We start from the raw sequence: 20,387 nt of genomic DNA, 5'->3' as shown, positions 1-20,387 counted from the left end.
CCCCCATCTACGACATCTCCAAAACACACACACACACACACACACACACACACACACACACACACACACACACACACACTCTTAACACTTGTGCTTACAGGACATCGAAACAGAGGATATTTCCCAAGGGAAAGAAATCCTGCCTGGCGAGATCTCCCCATTGGTTGTTTACCCGGAGAAATCTACATGTTTAAGGGGGATGGTGTATCCATAATCAGTCTGTCCCTATAGGACTTGGGTCTTGGCGACCTTTTTGTGACCTCTCCCGCCAGAGGAGGCTGCTGTCACTTTAAAAATTTACTGAAAGAGGAGCCCGTCTGGCTTCCGATCACTCTGGGCGGCGGGAGATAGCTCCCTTTCTCCCTCGCCCCGGGTTCTTTCTGGATGGCCGAGCAGATCCTCTTTAAAGAGACAGTTCATGAAATAGAAACCCGGCGGCTGCGCTTGGAGTTGCGAAAGGGGACGATCCCGTGAGGGTCCTGGTCTGGGGAAGGCGCTGCGGAGGATCTAAAAGGGGGCTAGAGCTCCCCTCGCTTCCCCAGGCCCCCCACCTTTTCAAACTCTCCTCCTCCTGCCTGTTCCCCCCCCCCCCTTGGAACTGGGAGAGAGAAGTGGAAGAAGTTTTAGTGGGTTTCAGATAACTTTCATTACACATCGGGCTGATAAGAGCAAGAGAAAGTGAGAAAAGAGGGAGGTGATGTGAACCAGAAGGAATAGCTCCGAGCTCATTTAGGAAGGGGGAAAAAAAAAAGCCAAAACACACCAAACCCGGGTCACCCAGACGAGAGGAGACTTCATTTCTGGTCTTAAAAATACACTGTTGGCGGACAATAAATCTGAAACGCGTGGTCCTGGCGAGCAGATCCTAGAGACGGACAAAGTTATCAGAGACCTATTCGGAAATCGAGACGCGAGGCTTTCTTTTTTTCTTTTTCTTTCTTTTCTTTTTTTTTCTTTTTTTTCTTTTTCTTTTTTCTTTTTTTAACATCCCGAAATGTGGTTCGGGATCGTTTGAAAGGATTTTCGTGCAGGAAAGCTGGGGGCTGCTGATAATTTTATTTTGTTTGTTTTAATTCTTCTGTGATTGCCTTTTATTGCTGAGTTGAGGCCATAGAAATCTTAAGGTAAGAGAATTCACTTAAAAAAAAAAAAAAGTCTTGGCGATGTGCATAGTTTGTAACTTCGGACAGTTTCCTGCCTTGGCACCCCTTCTCCGGGGCGCCCCCCGCCCTAACCCCCCCCCCCCCCCAGCCCTCTTTTCCTACTTGCCCGCAGTCTCGCGGAGCCCTGCTGCTTATCTACGTTGCTGGGACTGGCGATTTCCTTGTTCCTCCTGTGGAACGGTGCGGTCTGGACGCGTCTCCGGGGTGGGTCGTCCGGCCTTCGGTGGGTCTCTCTGCCGGCTGTCGGCCTTTTTTCCTCTCGCTCTTCTCCTACTTCCCCTCCCTCCGTGTGTCTGTCCGTCGGTATCAGGGACGCAGAAGGTGGGGTTGCCAAAATCTGAATTCCTGGCACCGGCCACGCGACTTTGGAGCCGCTTTCGGCCGAGTTCCACCTTGCCAAGTAACAGCTTTGCTGTCCAACATCGTGTGCTGCTGCGCGAGAAAGTCACATTCGGACCCTTTGGCTAGATTGTGGGGTGTTTTTTTTTTTTTTTTTTTTTTTCCTTTCCCTTTGCTGTTGGTTTTTTGAAAGGGCCTTTCTCTACAGTCCACCTAAAGGGAATTCTTTTTTTTTTTTTTTTTTAACTATCTTTGGAACTTGACAGCTTTTAAAAACACAGGAGTGTGTTAGATGAAATGACGGAAGATGTGTTCTTACTTTATTTTATTCGAGATTTCCGAGACGATTAAGACATTTGGGAGACAAATGCAGTTCTGCTAGCAAATCAAAAGTGAATAATTCACCCAGGGGGGAAACGTTTCTGGAGAAAGTTCAGCTTTTGTCTTAGGGCAAGAATATTGAGAGTAAGAAAGTTAATATGTTGGTGAAATATTTGAATAATCATGTAACATATATGTAAAAAGACATTCTTTGGAAATGAACCTGTTTTTAAAAATTAATTTCACTGTTGACAGTGGCAATGGCAATAATGTTAACACGGAATAAAATTACATCTAGAATTTTTATGTGCAGTATATGCAATACTTAACTCCCTGCCCCCGCAAAAGGGAATGCTCAAAAGCTAAGGGGATAGATGATGCTTGACTTTAAAATTAACAAGTTTTCCACCTCTGTCTGCAAATATGAAATGGAACTGGTGTTGCATTTCACTGACTTCACCTTATTTCCTTCATTAAATATTTCTCTAGTGTGTGAGTAGAATTGCCTTTTTTTCCTGCTAGCCAAGAAAACAAGTAACAAAAGATAAACCAGAAACTAAACAGACAAAAAACAAACGAAACAAAAATCCCAACTTTTTATAATTTTAAAACGTGTATTGCTGCTGTTATTTATGCTCCCCCCTCTAGACATCTGCGGGGGTGGGGGGTGGGGGGGAATCTCAAGTTGCTATTAGAGTCACTCAGCACTGAGAGTTGAAGAAAACAACTTAAAGTTTGTAATTTTAAAAATAAGAAATTGTTAATATCTGTCTGTCTCACTAGAAAGGGTATTTAATGTAGACTTTCTGGTAGTGTGAAGAGGTGTCTTGAAAAGATTTGATGTGTGTGTTCATGTGTGTGTATGTGTGTGTATGTGTGTGTGTGTGTGTGTAGCAATTATTATCCCTATCTTCTGTTTTGATTTTTCTTTTTTAAATTGTGGGACTACTTACTGCCTTTTAATTGCCTCATGGCCAAAGGCTTATTCATAATGCCTCTTGACTAAGAGCTCTCAGAGCACTGGGCTTCTTCTTGAAGTTTCTGGGTGAGTTAATGAGTTGAATCTGCAACTAGGTGATTACCTGAATTCTATGCAAGATTACTTTTGGTCTATATATCCAAGAGTTTAGTTTTTACTTTCACATAGGTGTAGATACAACAGGATTCTGTGGGAGTTATTTAATGCCTTTTTGTTCTGGACTGTCTTATTTAGTCTTTGATAGGAAACTTCCTCAAGTTTGCATTAACTGATTGACATTAACATTAGCAGCCTTTCTAGTTACTTGCCATTAGGTCAACAACTCTGCAGTTTTTAATATTGATGTTTAAAACAGTATTGCTGCTAGTGAATCAGAATAGCTTCCTGTAAGTATGCAAAACCTTAAGAATGGACATTTCTCCTTTCAATTTTTGTTTAAGGTATCCTAAGTAATGATTAATATTCAGGATAGGCCAAATGTAAAATATCATGAAAAATAATAACACACAACCATAGATAATGATGGCAATTTATTACAATATTACTATATATTTTTTACTTGTTCACAAGTCAGTTTTGTTATTGTGCTTACTAAACATAAAATTAAAACATGCATTGACATGTGTTAACTAAAACATTAGATTGCCATATTTTACATGAGTGTTTACCAATCATTTGTTTTCAGTTATTTTTCTTAAGTTTGGTCAGGAACAAACAAATATGAGACAAATCTTATTATCTTCTTCCATTAACGGTGTGATTTAATTGTTTCATGGTGGTGAAATGCAAAGTGAAAAGGAATTTAGTAATATTTAAAGTTTTTTAACTGAATTAATTTAAAGGGTAAAAATGTGAAAGTATATGTTTAATGGGAAGGTAATCTGAACCTAAAACATTGACTAGTTTAGAAATATTAGGTTAACATGTGCTGTTCAATATTATTTTTTATAAAAATCACGTGGAGTAAAATTAAGTCAATAGCACTCATTCATGCATAACAAGGAAACAAGCATTTTAAAAAATCAATTGATCAGTTTTTGCAATAATGTACAATTGCTTTGTTCTTTTAAAAAAATAGTACATTGCTGCTTCTAAGATAACTTATTGTTATTCCTCCTCTATTAATATGCATACTGCCTTTTTTTTTGCAGGATTTGAAGGAGGACTATACACTTGAATAAAATATTTTCAAGCAATTAACCATTCTAAAGAATGAATTGATATGGAAATTGATTGTTCTCATCTTCTTCCTTCCAGATCTTAGATGAGTTTTGCAATGTGAAGTTCTGCATAGATGCTAGTCAACCAGATGTAGGAAGCTGGCTCAAGTACATCAGGTTCGCTGGCTGTTATGATCAGCACAACCTCGTTGCATGCCAGATAAATGATCAGGTATGTTGTAAAGATTTTCTTGTCTTTCTTTGAGAGCACTAAAGTATCAGTGAAGCCTGAAGAATAAAAATAACAGCGAGCTGCAGTAGACCCTTGTGGCCTGTTTGTTGATATGCTGAAAGGTAATGCACAAATATAAGTGAGATGCAGAATAAAGTTATTTGCAGTACTGTTTTCTTTCAGTGCTACTTTTTTGGGTAGTTTATTCACTTTGTAACTTCATAAATGTTCTAGTTTTCTGAGTGTGATAGAATGTTCTAAAAACAGAGTACTATTTATTGCTAGCTTTTCTTTACCTTTTTTTTTTCTTTACCATCATAATAGGGAAACATTCATGGAAAGTATTGAGCTACTCAATAACACTTTATGAATTTGTGCAGAAATTGGAAGTGATACGCTTGAAATATTATATAGGTTTTTACCTGAAATAGTAGGTAGATATGTGTATGTGTGTGTGTGTATATATATGATCTACATGCAGTTTTATCTGACTGCATTTTATGTTGATTTGCCTGTTTATAAAGGAGAAACACTTTTAGATTAGTCAAAATACTCCCTTTTTGGGGTATATGTGAAAAGTTTAAAAATATCACTGCTGGAAATTGCTTTACGGAGGCTCATGCAGTGAGGTTAACTTTAATAATAATAACTATGAAATAAGATCATGAAAATATCATGAAACATATTTTACACTCAATAAAATTAGGTTATGAATCTTGTAACTTAGTATGGTAATACCTGAAACAACAAGAGGTTTAGCTTGTTAATTTTTGTTTTATAAACACTGTTGGGTTAGAATTTAATTATGTTATCCATCATTTATTTCTTTTAACCCAATGGTTACCTAAATCAAATACATTTCAAAGACCATATTAAAATGGTTGTTTGGCAAATTTGCTGTGAAAATCCCCACCAAGAAAAAGAAAAGTTTAAATTAGATGTTTCCAATTGAAAGCTGTTAAGTAATGTTAGCGTCATATGGCCCAAGACTCTATTTCAATCATCATTATGAGATTATTCTTTGGCATTTTACCAGCTACCAGATAATTTTTACTGACTAAACTGTGTAAGAGGTAGTAAATTGTAAAATTAGGTTTAAATAGGTATCATTTAAAAATCTTCAACATACATCAAAAATAATAAACCAATCAATTATTTTTTTCCTTTGCTGTAAGAAAACAGAGACATTATTGACAAAGGAAAACATTATTAAATTAGTTATTGATTGGGAGCAGAAAATATCCCAAGTCCATCATATGAGTTACTGTCACATCAACAACAAACACTTTTTGAGCATGCACTATTTGTAGATGTGGGACATACATGGGTATTGTAAGTGAAGGAATTTTTCAGGTTACGTTTCCTGAAGTAAAGGAGCTGACAGACCTCAAAAGGCAGCTGTAAGAAGAAATAATGTAATTATATCATCATAATTATTTGCTGTCCATATTTATTGACAATAGAGGCCATCTCCTTGGACAGATAAAACTGCTGTAGGGTCAGTGAAAGGATGGGGGAAGAATGGGACTTGTGGCCAATACATTTTTTCATTTAATAATTATGTGTCTCATATTTTTAATAAATACACTCTTTCATTGGGAATCTTGCTCGCATTCAAAAAGCAAAACAATTTTGTTTTATTAACTATGAATTAGATTGCTTTTTAGGGCAGGCATTTATAATTTTAACATAGTTACTTTTGAGACACACATTGTAAAATATATTGCTTTTCAAAAGAAATTATACTGGTTTCATACCATAATGAATAGCATGTTTACTTATTTTAATTAAAGAATGAAAGAAAATAGTTAATCCGGAAATCATAAAAGGCCAATATCAGATACATACCTATTATTTCTGTAAGCACTCATTTTAAGTTTATGTATTTTGCTGGCAGAAATCTAAGATGGTAACAGAGTACCTATCAAATAACATAATAGTGAAATTGACATTACATGGTCAAGTAAGTTCACCCATAAACAGTGAGAGAGGAAAGTCAGAGGTAAAAGTCAGATTTGTGTGATAGGCAATATATGCATACAGTCCTACTTAGCCCAGTTGACAAGACAAAAGAGAACAGATACCCCAATAATGTATGCATATTTTATAAACATATTCATCCGTAAGCTTGTATGCGTGGTTCTAAAAGTTAATTAAGACTACAGTTTCGGACAGCTTTGAAATGTGAATGTTGGACTAGGTACAATGATAAAAGAGCTGACTAAAGAGATTCTCTAGGTCTATTTTTTTGCTCTCTTTTCCATGAGGAACAGGAGCTGCCAAATGGTGAATAAGCACAACTCATCGCATAATGAACACTCTCATGACGTGAGATATTATTTAATGTTCATAAAGGGAGACCCTGGGCCAGGAGTAATTATTAAACAGGAACATCAACTCACCTGCACAACACAATAGCAGATACACTCTCACGAAATTATAAAACAGTGTTTCTCTTTGCTCCAACTCTTAGAGCTCAAGTTTATAAAATGAATTTTAATAACAAGACAGGTTTAAGTCCTGGGCTACAGAAAGAAAGAATGTCAGATGACTCTTTCAACAGTGATCTAGCCATTACAATAATTATGACGTCTAATAAAGAAGGGAAAAGATGACCCAGAACGAAACAAAGGTGTATAAATTATAGTTTATTTTTGCAAAGAGGAGATTTTTAGAAATTCTCATGTTAAAAATCAAGCTTAATCAATGTGGATCAGCTTTATAATGCTGTGGAAGGGTTCTATAAAAGAGAATAAATGTTCTTGCTAAGATGGTAATACAGGTTGGTAATAGTCAAACGTGTACTGGATGAAACCCATGTTTGATGTGTTTGGGGGTGAAGAAGTGCTTAGGAATAGCATGGATTTTGATTTTCAAGTGAAGTTGATAAAGGATGTAATCTGGTTTGTTTCATAAAAACAAAGGCCCTGCGATTAACATTTTTCCTAATACCTCTGTACAAGCATTTTATTTGAGGGGATTTTCCTGAGTTTAAATTTTCCAGTAGATTTCTGTAAGTTATTTTATTTCAGGTTCTTCCCCCCTACCCCTCAGGCCAGAGTGAGCTTTGTGGCAGTTTTCTTTTCTAATGCTTCCTAGAAAGACCCAAGCTTATTGTTTTTAGATGTCTCTTCAAGTTTTCAAAATTATTGCAGTGATGTTTTTGGAGATAGGAATTCTGAAAACACTGGAATGCACGCTTAAATCATAATTTCTAAGTAGCTGCAGCTCCTGGCTGGTATCCTTTACCACTCCCCAGAAAATACTGTATTAACTATAGTAATTTATCTCTGTAGAAAAAGGCCACACCCAAGACACTAGTAAATTAAGTTCCAATCACATTCAAGTCATAAAATGGAAGCTCTATAATAATATCTAAGTTTCTTTATCCTGGAAGTCCTAATTATTTTCCCCATACTCCTTAAAGTTTCTGTACAATATTACATAGCCACACTGCTATGGCATAGCAGTTGGCTGGAAATTTTTATTGAGCTAGACAATGCTTCAATATTTTTACATTTCAACAGTCGGAAATTGTCCCTGTTTGCTTTCAGGAGCAAGAGCTGGCACTGAGAGGTAGAGCAGGGCAGGAGCAAAAGCAGAGAGTTGGTTGATGAAAGTTCTTTCCAGAATAGGTCCTCAAATATGCAGGGGAAGCATGGAAACCGTTAATTATTTTGAGTTTCATTTACATCTGGAAACACCCATGTGTTGAATGTTAAGTAGGCACACATCTCGATGATTTGTTGAGGTTTTCTTTTTTCCTTCCTTTTTTATTCTGGATATTTTTGATGTCCTCTCCTTTGGTGTCTTGTAGATACCTGTACAAAAGTTCCGCTGGGTAGATGTAGCACATTACTTTAGCTTTGGCCTCACCGTGCTTTTAGCTTTCCCTCCATTCTTTGATAAGTCCCCTCATACCTCCATGTTTCTATACACTCATCTTGAACAAAGGCAAGATGACCCATAGACCCCTCTATCTACTTCAATCAGGGCCAGTTCTCATCTATGATATGTTTGCAGATTTGGGGTACTTATGCAACAGCTAGCTCTTTGAACACAATTTTTTTTTCCCTAATACTTCTTCATGGTGAATCCATGTTGGTTGTAATCATCATTAAGGCACAATTCATTTAAGGTGACTTTATAGACTTAAGACCTGCCTTTCCACTTATGATAATTAGAATGATTTCCTCATGTGCTTTGGGGAACATTTTATATGTATGTATGTATGTAAGTATGTATGTGTGTATTCTGCATCCTGGAAAGGAACATGGTTTCATTCAAACTCCTGGCCTTACCCTTAACATGGTCTATAACTGGAATAAAGTTCTCAGAAACCCAAGACATTATTAATCTTGTCATTTACACAAGGTGATAAGTCCGTTCATTTTTAAACAGGCCCTTGACAGCTGGTATTTAGTAAGTAGAATAAGAGAAGTCTGCTGTTCACTTTGAATAAAAAGAAATGTGTCAATAAGAGATTATCCAATGCCTGATGTATGTTTTGAAGAAATAGGATATAGAAGAATGAGCGCCCCTCAGAGAAATCAAGGTCAGAATTCACTTAGGGGATTCTGCCGGCTCTCTTGTGGTTAATGAACGGCAGCAAGATTCTACAGTGTTTTCAGTTGGAACAGGCATTGTTCTCGTTTTTGCTCTACCTTATAAAGTTTTAACTGCTTCCAGGACTATCATGGCTGAATTGGCACACCCCCTTTCCCTCTCCTTAGGTCCACGTCAATGGTTCTATTAGGCGGCAGGGACACTGGGGCAGTATTATTACTGCAAGCTTATTATGGGCTCAATTATCAAGTTATTTTCTTTGGCTTTTTACGGAGAAAAAAAAAATGTTTTCCTGAATTATTCAATTAATGCCATTTGTACAAAAAAGCAGGGAAGACCAGCGGTGTAAAAAGCAAAATGTAATTTGTTCACCTCTTTCCACTTTTTAAAAATGTTTGCGTCAACTGTCAGGTAATTTGTTAATTTGCTCTTCCTTTACAAGGATTTCTGTCCACATTTTCTATGACCTCTTTTGATGTTAAAATTATTACTGGCTTTGGGCATTTTCTTTGCTTTCCTTTTAAGTCAAGTTCCACTTTTATACCAAAGTTATGCTCTGCTGTTTTAAGATGAATGCCAGCTGGCAATACCCGGAGACTGGCCTTGTGAACGGGGCCTAAGCTGACTTTGGGGGGATGTTGTCTGGCTGATAAGTTACTTCCTTCACTCGAAGATGAAACCATCTCAGATACAGTTTGCCATTTGATATTCACATAATAAAATAAGCAGCCCTGCCCATCCCCTCCCCCGAAATGTTTCCCTCACGTAATGATGCTCAGGACATAAGACAGCCATAACACTATGCAGACTAGGAATTTTATAAAGATTCACAGATCACAGAAGTTGATGACCTGAGGTATTCTGTGCACATTTTAAGTAATTAGTGTTTACATGTATGTCACACCTGTCATTCAGGAAGATCTCAAAGCATCACATCCAAACTAGCTTCCAGCTATTCCTGGAAGGGTGCCAAAAAGATAGTCATCAGAGTGCATTATGATCCATCAAGGTGGAAAACATGTTGGTCAAGGACACCAAGAAAAACCTCCAGCCTAGTAAAAAACCCAGAGATGATCGTTGGCTTCCTCATCATGTGATGATGGAACTCTTCCCAGGCATCCTGAAACCATGCAGAATGATCAATTTGCATAGAATCAGATGAAATGGCCACCTAAAAGACAAGTGACTAGTGGGTATTTCTTGTGGGTACTGGAGAGGGATTCTTAGAAGCCATTTAATGGAAACTTCCAAGGTTTCCAGGCTGGGTACGCTGTAGGCTCCAGATATAAGAGTAGGTGAATCATTATCATTTGCTCTATTTATACAAACTAAAACCAACAATCAGTTCTCTGTTTCGTGTCATCCAATAAATTATATGTGCCTTTCTTTTCATGTTATTAATTAAGAGATAAAAATGGGGGGTAAATCTTCTCCTCCAATAATATGTTTGTCCTGAAAATAACAAGTGGTTACATATTTTTGGATATAGGTAGACAATACCTCATATTTCTCAAAATATCTTCTGGTCTTTAGACTGTCATCCGAAAGACGAATATGGTATACTATCTCTTTGGAGAAATTAAGGAAGTTGAGGGTGGTTTTCTTTGGCAGAACTTGGCCATGATAAAGCTTCCATTGTGTTGGACAAATAACTTTCCATTCTGTCATCAATCTCTCTGTCTCCTGAAGACACTTCTCAGTATCTCTTACCAGTTAGGCTGAGAATGTAAAATAGAGTCACTCTTGTTGAGGCTAAAAACTCGACATTACTCATGCCTTCCTGAACATTGGGGTTTCTCACATCACTATGGGTAGATCGGGGGTCTAGTCCGTGTTTCCTAAACCCAGCACATATGCGCACATTGTCTTTGTGGATCTGATGTTACCTCTCTGCAGCACCAAAGCTGACAGATGTGTTCATATCTAATGTTGACTTTGTTCAGATATGCAAACTGTCACCTACCTCCCCTCCCACCGAGCTTCCAAATGTTAAAGTTCTACTCAGCTGTTCCTAGTCTTCTGACTGGTACATTGCGTGAAGCTATAGAAAAGAAAGTATTCAGGCTGAATGTTGGGAGCTGGGAGAGGCAGAAAGCAACTGTCAACTTCAAAGGGAGAAGACAGCAATATCTGAAAAAGTTGTCTCTCCATACAGATTCTGCAGGGAGTACATTTCTCTATTATTTCAATTATTACAACTTCCTGAATAGGTTGAAGGTCATTCATAATTCACACTTCTGTCATTTTTAGACATGCCAAATGCAGTCTATTAAGCATAAATAAAACTTCAGTGCTTGACCAGGAAAAATAAACGGGATTCATAACAATGAGGCCTTGTTCATCTTTTTAAAAAGTAAATGATGTGTTTTCTTTTTTTCTTGTTTTCCCCCCTGTGCACTGAATTTCTCTTCTGTCTCAATAGTACAAGTACAATACTTTAAATTGATCCAAGCATAGCAAACTAGACTGTAAGTCTGGTCTGACAGATTCTAGATTTTTCTATTTTATAGGATAATAAACAAGAACCCACATTATTACCATTTATAAATACAAATAGTAGCATTGTCTGTTTGATGGAGGACTAGCTTGAACACAGGCCTTGACAATATAAAACAGAATTCATCTGAAGTCTTTTATAGCCTATTAACTTTCCTATCGGAAAGCTTGTAAGCGTCCATACTCTTTTTAGTGCTTGTGCTCTTGGACTTAAATAACAAAAGAACATGAATATTTAATAAAATATAATTAATTCCAATTCCAACTGCATATAATATATAACTGTATATAACATATTCAATGTACTATATATAATATAATATATTATTACATATCCTGTATATGATACATAATTAGAATTAAGCAGATGCCATTAAACATTCATTTATATTAATACATAAATATGAGCTTGCTAATATTTTATGCAAATTTAAAATTTCCCCAAGGTGTATACTTTGCCACATTTATAGATCATATATAAAACTATATAACATATCCAAGCACATACATGCTTATATATAACATTGCATGAAAATACATCTTTTGGAAGTCTAAAATTTGTTAAATCAAATCCAGTCACCACTGCCTTTTATCCCTAGCTTACCCTTGTGAATGTTAACTGAAGGGATGTTCTTTTGGCATTTGGAACTGGTTTCAGGGTTTGATTAAAATATGTGAAGTCAAATAATTATGTTTCAAGTAATTCCTAACTATATTAGTGTATAATACTAAATTTATGCCTTAAATTGTGAATTTTTACCACTGGTAAACATGAACAATTTAGGGAATTTCTAGTTTTATTTCCAAAATTGAATGAGTTAGAATTTAAAAAAGAACATATGTAGAAATTTCACTACTATGCTATTTTAGCAAATTTAGACAATTAAATATAAAATGATCCATTAATTAAAACATGTACTATAAATACTTATTCTTATAAATTGAGGCATCCAGAGATCTAGTTATAATACCCGTACTTACAAAGATAGAAAAATAGCTTTCTGGAAAAATGAAAAGAGTTCATGAAGGTATTGGGAAATTTAAATTTTTTATATGATGAGATGATAAAACCACCTTAACTTTCAAAAGTATCAAATGTACACAGAGTTAGGTCATGGTCATAACATGTTGTATTTCTGGAATTTGTTGTTTGCTACCAAAGAGAAAACTCTAGAGGAGTTAACACATTTTAAAAATCCTTATCATGACTTTTAAAAGAACGGAATTTTCATAAATTCCTATTTTCTTATACTCTAAGGTCCCGTTCCTCTTATCTTTCAACTTATATTGTGATAACTGAAGTTTTTTCCCTTCTTATAAAGTATTCTGAGAAAGACACAGCAAAATAATAAATCAACAACCTTTTTTGTATCAGTTCAAACTTTTTCTCAGTCTTCGAGACTTTGGAGTCCCTCTATATATACTTGAGTTGAATTCATCACAAAAATCCCAGATCCAGGACATTTATATTTTGGATCCAGATAACTTTTTCCAGAAAAACCCCCTGATGGGAGAAGAGACCTTTTCTTTTATGGAATTCAACAGAATAATGATTCCCTTCTATTTTTCTCCAACTCAAAAACCAGAGAGGTTATATTGGTAAGATCTCTGCTTCTGGTACGTAACTCAGATGACATATAATTGATAGGACTGCAATAGAGCTGAGATTTTGAGAATACACTGAGTTTAAAGACATTATGGTTATATTTTTTATGAGCATGGCCAAGAATGCTTAATACACAAACCTGTGGGAAAAAGCTACATAAATCACTTCTGTTATTTATTGCATTTTTATTTGCTATAAGACCTATTTTATAATATAAAAGCAGAGATGTGGTATCTGATTTTCTGAAAGGTTTGATTCCTCTAAGATTACATTCCATCATTCCTCCACATAGTTGTTTTGAGGCAACGCATTGTCATTATGTTTTTGTTTAAATTCCTCCTCTCACTTCTCTAAGGCCTGCTGCTGGCATATGATTATTGCTAGAACATAAATTATCCTTATATATAGACATCTCTGGATTCAAGTATTCAGATTATATTTTTGGGTCATTGTAATGATAGGTGGAAAAATGCAATGTTACCGAATCTCCCTAAGGTCCTATGAGATGAGGTACAAAGAGGATCACAAGTGGTAGCAGCACCTTGAAAAAACCCACTAAATGTGTATGGGTGTGGTAGATGGGACTTCGAGGCACATTCTTATTGCTATATGAGGAAGCGTGCCCAGAATCTGCCCTCATTACGTCTGGCGCTTGCCAGTTCTTTTCAAACCTCAGTTTCATGAGCACCATAAAAATTCGCTTAAAATCGAAAAGAACACCCTGAAGTTAAAACCCACTCTGCTTTGCCTTGCCTTTCATGGCCCCGAGTGTCACCTTTTACCTCCAGTAAATAAAGCCAACACCAACACTCTTCTGTGTCTTTTATTTTTTATGCACTCAATATTCCTTACTTGACAATCTGGACACTTAACGGGAATTGCAGGGGCGATCAATGTACTTGCAAAGAGAATTGTCTTTGTGCTCTATACTTATACAATATACCTATCATTTTCTTTTGTTTCTTGGACTGTTCACACTGCATTGAGTCAATCTGAAATGGAATTAAAACAGACATGATTAATAGTGGACCACAAAGAAATCATGATATCATAATACTTTCTTAAAATGACCTGGTGTGTGTGTCTAAGCAGCATTCCCCAACAGAGACAATCACCCTGTGTGACGATCTTGCAGGGTATTGTCTCTTTAACCTCACTATTTCCGAGAAGCCACCGAAAAGTTCTAATATGTCACAATTCAAATGTCAACATGTTGTTGGAAAGGAAGCTAATAAGTTAAACCTTTGAGAGATGCCAAAAAAAGAGGTGATTCAAACTGTTGAGAGAAGTCCATTGTTTTCTAAGGGGAAATAGAACTCCAGAATGAAATAGAGTGCTTATAAGCATTTAACTGGAAGGTTTTGGGGGAAAAAAGCGAACACACAATCAATTTTCTCAATCTGATAACTTTTTGAACAGAACTGTTCCTCTCAGTGTACTTCCAAAAACAGGAAAATTGCAGGTATGGGTTAATAAGATATAAACTGCACACTCACTGGTTTTTGTAGAAATAGCACATCACAAGGAGTAATTTCCTTGAGATAATCTGGAGTCCCTCTATGGTTGGATATAAAGAATCTTGGGTTATATGATAACATATTCTAGCAACATTTTGCATTTGGCATTATTTTCTATAAATATTTTATTATTTCTATAAATTATTTTCTATTTATGGTTAAATTACAGTTGAATGAAAAAAAAAGATTTTATTTTGACAGGAAAGAAAGTAGACAGAAAACACTCCTCACTGAGTGAGTTTTTAGATTTAGCACTATTGGGTGCTGTGATGTTTTTATAGAAAAATAAACAAGCGGGCTTTAGAGCCACCTACTGGAATAAAGAGGCACATGCTTATATTTGATGTCTTCTGCTTTGCAAAAGATAAATAGATCAATACCATGAGAGTTATGCACATTTCTGTTGATCTTACAAGGTATTAATTTACTCAGTTTTTCTCAATTTGAAATGTCAAACATCCTGCAGGAAACCAGCAGTTACAGAAATGCCCTTTAAAGATACATTCTCATAGTTCTTAGTAATTTGTGTTCTGTTGAGTTTTCTCCACATTGGATTGAGGCTGAGCAGGATTGAATCCCTAGGTTTTTTTGTTGTTGTTGTCTTTGTTGCTCTGGTGGTACTGTGTGTGTGTGTGTGTGTGTATGTGTGTGTGTGTGTGTGAATGTCACTGGTCTTATTTTCACCAGTTAATTGTATAATCTCATTCTTTCTTCCTTCCACAACCCCTGTCTGGTCATGGAATTGTTGTTTAATTAATAATCTTAGAATAAGATTGAAAACTAAGAACAATTTTTTTTTTGTGGTAAAATGAAGAAGCACCTTAAATATTTTCATGATTAAATGCTTTTTTATTGAGATGTGATTGACATATTAGTTTCAGGTATACAACATAATAATTAGATATTTGTACATATTGTGAATGAAAATGTTTTTATACATTAAAAAACCCTGAAACCTGGACAGGTAAATTGGACAATGACTTGCCTAAGGTCACAGAGCTGGTGAGGGGAAAGGTAGGCAGCTCTCAGAAATTATAGGTCCACATTTGCCTGACAGCTTTTTAGTTAATCATTAACAGATCTATTAAATTTTTTGTCTCCTCAGAATTTTGCTAGAAGGCAGGGGAATAAGCACTATACCCTGCCACCCTGATGAATGAATGAATTAAAGGCATACTGCCTACTTTCAGAGAATGGGAGTCAGGAGCTGGAGCGTGAGGGCAAGTCCTGGATCTGGGAGTACTAATGATTAGTGAGAGGGGGGATTAAGCTTTTTAAAAACAAAAGATTCTCCTTTGACTATGTTTGCTACAGCTCAGCTCTTGATGTCATGTCCTTCCAATCTACTGCCTTAAAAACACCTTGTTGAGAAGGTGGCTGCTTTTGAGAACATGTTAAGGGAGGCCATTGTGCCCTTGCCACCCTTTGCAAGGCTGTTGCTGGGTAATGCCAGACACATTCAGCTCTGTGAATACCTGGGGGGTTCACTAGAGTGAGGAATTCAGAGAAAGGAAAGTCCTTCACCAAATATTACACAAGGTATATGTAACACAGAAAGCCTTGTATGAAGATAATTTGATTGGTAAAGTAGGATCTGGAAGAGATTTGTGAACCGGCATGAGAATCACAGCTTTCCAGTTGTCATCAGAAGGCTGATTTTCAGGACACAAAACAGGAAGTCACACTTCTTCTGATAAAAATAAAAAGAAACATGTCTGTTAAGGTCTGAGAAAATGTACAGGTATGAGTGGATATCTTGTCCTTTCTTAACATTCACTTCTTTCTCTCTTCCCACCGCCTCCATTTCTGGTCTTCTGAAGATATTTTATAGAGTAGTCGCAGACATTGCACCAGGAGAGGAGCTCCTGCTGTTCATGAAGAGTGAGGACTATCCCCATGAAACTATGGCGCCGGATATCCACGGTTAGTACTGCTCATGCTACCGTCCTCATTGCCCTCATTTGGTTGCGTGGGATCAAGCATCCCCATGAGTCCACTGCATGTGGCATGTATCGGTTTTCCTGGCTCTTCAGTGTCAGCTTTAACAAACTCTTTCTCTTGCAACTAGCTCTTTTCTTGGCTTGACATCTGGCTAATGTTACTGTGAAGCTTAAGTCAGCAGAGGTCTTCCCTAAAGTGGAGGCCAAAGGAATTTTGACTATTTTGACTGAGATACCGCATGGTTAAATTTTTTGTCAATGTCTTAGACTATGGGGAGAATCCTCTCACTGAACAGAAGTCATTTCAGGGAACTCAGTTTGGAGTTTCATAAGTCTAGTGGCTGTGTCTTTTCATCTAATGTTCTATTACTGGGAAAAGTGTGTCAATGAGAGTAAAATCCTAGCCAGCATGACCATATGGGAGAGGATTGGGGGATGGGGATTGGGAGAAAAGTACACATGAGGAAATTTTACACCCAGAAAAATTTGTATTAGCCAGAGAACTATTCTAAATCAAATGAAGTGGGGATCAAAACAATTATAATTACTAGTTGTATACGTATAGGACCGATAAAGAGAAAATTCTACCCATATTGATTTCTATCATTGGGATAAAAATGGAATACTCTTTTCTTTCTCTTTCTTATTTCTCTCTCCTAATATAACACAATTTGGTTTAACATAATCTAGTGGTGACTTTAGAGTGTTTTGTAGTTGGAAGGACCACTGGGAAGGGTTACTCACCCCAACTTAGCTGACAGGTGGGGATCGAGCCACCTCCCATCCTTCTGGCATTCCCGACAGGAAAACCTCAGTCTCTGCTTCTGGAACGCCTCCGAAGGAAGCTACCAGTCTTGGCTGGCTCTTTACTTGAACATTTTTTCCCTTGGCTGGGCTGCATTCTGCCTTTTGGTAGATTATAGCAGTTATATTTTGGGGAACCTTTTGGAAATTATTTTCTTCTTAGAAACCCAGTGTTCTCAATGAGCCTGGTAGAGTTTCAGCCTGAACAGGGAGTCTGGTCCAACCAGGTGTGTGAGAGCTGAGGGGGCTTATATGATAAGAAATGTAATCTGGGCTTTCTCTAGTGCAAGACAACTTTCATTGGTGAATGTTAGGTCTAAAAAGGTTTTCAAACAATTATTTTAGAATTATAAATGTTCTAGGTATATAAAAATATTCTAAATGTTCTAGATATATAAATATTTGAAATATTCTAAATTCTAAATATAAATGTTTAACAATATAAATATTCTAAAAAACTAAATAGAAATGGCTGTTCTTCTTTCAGGGCTCCCATTCATGAATGACCTGCCTTTACAACACTCTTGAACCCACCAGTTGTTTTTTGTTTTTATTGTGTCATATCCGTATCCATATATATATACCATATATGTTATATGTAATGTTTATGGTGCTTAAGTGGTGATTTGTGTTTTATGCTACTACAATTTCACATTGCTTAGGAGAGAAAAAATAGAACATGCATCACACACCTAGTGTATACCAGATATATGCTCTCCATTTATTATCTCATTTGGTCTTATCCATAGATCAAAACTATAGGAGAGGAGTCATTTCTATTATACACATAGAAGAGCTGAGGTTACCTAAAGCTAGGTATATTGGTCAAGACCACATGACTGGAAAGTAGAGTTAGCTTTCAAACCGAGGTCTTGCTGCTTCTAAAACCTAGGTCTTTTCCATCCATTCTGTGGCCTGGAAGTTTTGTTTGTGTTCAGACTGCTGGTGAGATCCTAAATGTAGGTTTTTTTTGTGTGTGTGTTTTATATTTTTTGTTTTTGTTTTAAAGAGAGAAAGAGCAAGAGCGAGCAGGGGTTGGGGGGGAGGGGGCAGAGGGAGAGAGAGAGAGAGAGAGAGAGAGAGAGAGAGAATCCTAAACAGGCTTCATGCCCAGCACAGGACTCAATCTCATCATGACCCTGAGATCAGGACCTGAGCCAAAATCAAGATTTGGATGCTTAACCAACTGAGCCACCCAGACACACCCTAAATGTAGATCTGAAATATGTGAATAGTGTGACAGATTATAAGGAAATGTTTCCATTGCCTGAAAAATGTCATCGAGAAAGCTGACTTTTGAGCTGATGTGATTTACTTTAGAATACCCCCTTTTCCTTAACCCTCCACAGTCCAAAGTTGACACACATATTAAATCTACATACTGGTTTCTTTACCGTCCTGGGCCCCCTGTTACTGGTTTAGTTTAAATGAAACCAGTATTGTGTGTGGGTTACAGCAGTCATGTTTCATTTGACTTCTACTTAACTTCCCATGCTACAGCTGGGCTATCTGACTTTCAGTGGCTTTCTGTTCCCTTCTTAGCACGAGCCCCAGAAGCCCCTAGCGACTTCTCTTACTTCACTTCCCATTGCTACATGCACCCTATCAACCTGCCCTTTTTTTTCCCCTATAGCTTTGCCTTTCCACAAGCTGCCATGCTCTTCCTTTCCTTTACCATTGGTCTACACTGTTTCCACCGCCTGAAATGTCCTCCCTCATCACACTTCACCTGGCTGATGCTTGCTCCTTACAAAGCCTTTTCTGAACCTCTCTCCCTCAGATTAGATGGATTAGACACGTTCCTCTGGGCTCCCTTAGGCTCTGTGCATGCATCTGTCATAAAATATATCACACTCTATTTGTTCACATGTGTATCCCCTTGAGTTTCTTATATAGTCATTCCCTAGCAAAATGCCTAGCATTTGTTGGTGACTAAGATATTCCCACAAAAACATTCAGTCAGTGAACCACTGGCTATAGGTCCTGGCTGTAGGTCTGTAAAACAGGGATTATGGATCATGTTGCCCTGGGTGTCTTTTCATGATTGTGAGCTGTTTTCAATACCTCTGTGATTGTGTCTGTGTGATGTGTGCATAGTATGGCCTCACGAGTGGTCTAAAAGCAATTCAGAGGGAAAGAACAGGAACAATACCATCACTAGCCTGACACTTTATAACCTTGTTATCGCTAGTTCCCGCTACGACCATTTATTTATCTTACTGATTCAGAGAGCAAATTCATGATATGTTTGCTCTTTAACAGGGTCCTGCCAATTAGCACTGACCCTAGGGTAATGTAAATTAGCCTCGAAGGATACTGAAAACATCCTGTGTCCATTACGTGGTAATGAGGAATGTAATGAAAAATCCCACGTTTACTGCTATTAACCAGGTATAAGCGGGACTCAGAGCGGGACTCGGTGTCCCACGTGTCCTCCAGGTAGCATGGCACAGTGAGAAGGGCATGAGACACAGATGGATTCTTATCCTGGCAGAACCCTTTGAATCTGTAATCCCTGACTGCTTACTAAACTTCTCTGAGCTTTAGTAGCCTCATGTGAGAACAGGATAAAAATCCGACATATAATTTCTCATGATCAGGTTTTGAGAAATATCAGTAATCCGTGAATGGGGTTGAGGAAATAGATGATGCACAGTCAGTGGTTATTATTACTTCTAATGTCCTGTGAATACTAACTCCTGGAAGGGTTTAAGCCGTATGCTCTGGTAAGGAAGCTCTGCTATAGCCAAAGGAACCACATTATCCTGCTAGGTTGTGTCCTGGCTTCTCTACAGGTATTATTTTTAATTCAGGTTAAAATGGAAGTGGTGGAAACGACAACTAAATCATTTCTTATACATCTTCCATAATTCGATAAGAACTAACTGCTGGTTTGTGGTTGACACTTCCTGATCGACCCAGGCCTTGTAATATCTGAATTATTTTCACAGAAGAACGGCAATATCGCTGTGAGGACTGTGACCAGCTCTTTGAGTCCAAGGCTGAACTGGCAGATCACCAGAAGTTCCCCTGCAGTACCCCTCACTCAGCATTTTCAATGGTGGAAGAAGACTTTCAACAAAAACTCGAAAGTGAAAACGATCTCCGAGACATACATGCAATCCAGGAGTGTAAGGAATGTGACCAAGTCTTCCCCGATTTGCAAAGGTTAGAAGTGGCTTGTTGCACTAGGGAACATGTTTATTTACTCTGCCGTCAGGTGTTGTTGTTATACAGTCGGTAGGCTGAATTTTCAGAATGTAT

General features: G+C 37.3%; 1 protein-coding gene across 19 annotated transcripts in view; it reads left to right on the top strand.

The window, feature by feature from the left end:
• The window catches only part of MECOM (MDS1 and EVI1 complex locus), a 548,915-nt gene that overhangs the window by 484,261 nt on the left and 44,267 nt on the right, over positions 1–20,387 (top strand). For 14 of the 19 annotated variants that reach the window (XM_047729893.1, XM_047729862.1, XM_047729880.1 and 11 more), the window contains 3 exons: positions 4,060–4,194; positions 16,200–16,302; positions 20,075–20,291. In XM_047729893.1, the coding sequence (XP_047585849.1) occupies positions 4,060–4,194; positions 16,200–16,302; positions 20,075–20,291 (455 nt within the window). Of the gene's footprint in view, positions 1–215; positions 1,125–1,285; positions 1,387–1,850; positions 1,968–4,059; positions 4,195–16,199; positions 16,303–20,074; positions 20,292–20,387 lie in introns of those variants that run through there. The other 5 variants (XM_047729909.1, XM_047729951.1, XM_047729887.1 and 2 more) reach the window with 5 other exon arrangements.

Source organism: Lutra lutra, chromosome 1 (genome assembly GCF_902655055.1).
Source record: "Lutra lutra chromosome 1, mLutLut1.2, whole genome shotgun sequence".
NCBI classification, from domain to species: domain Eukaryota; kingdom Metazoa; phylum Chordata; class Mammalia; order Carnivora; family Mustelidae; genus Lutra; species Lutra lutra.
Note: the sequence above shows the minus strand (reverse complement) of the source record. Positions and strands in the feature narration are given on the sequence as shown.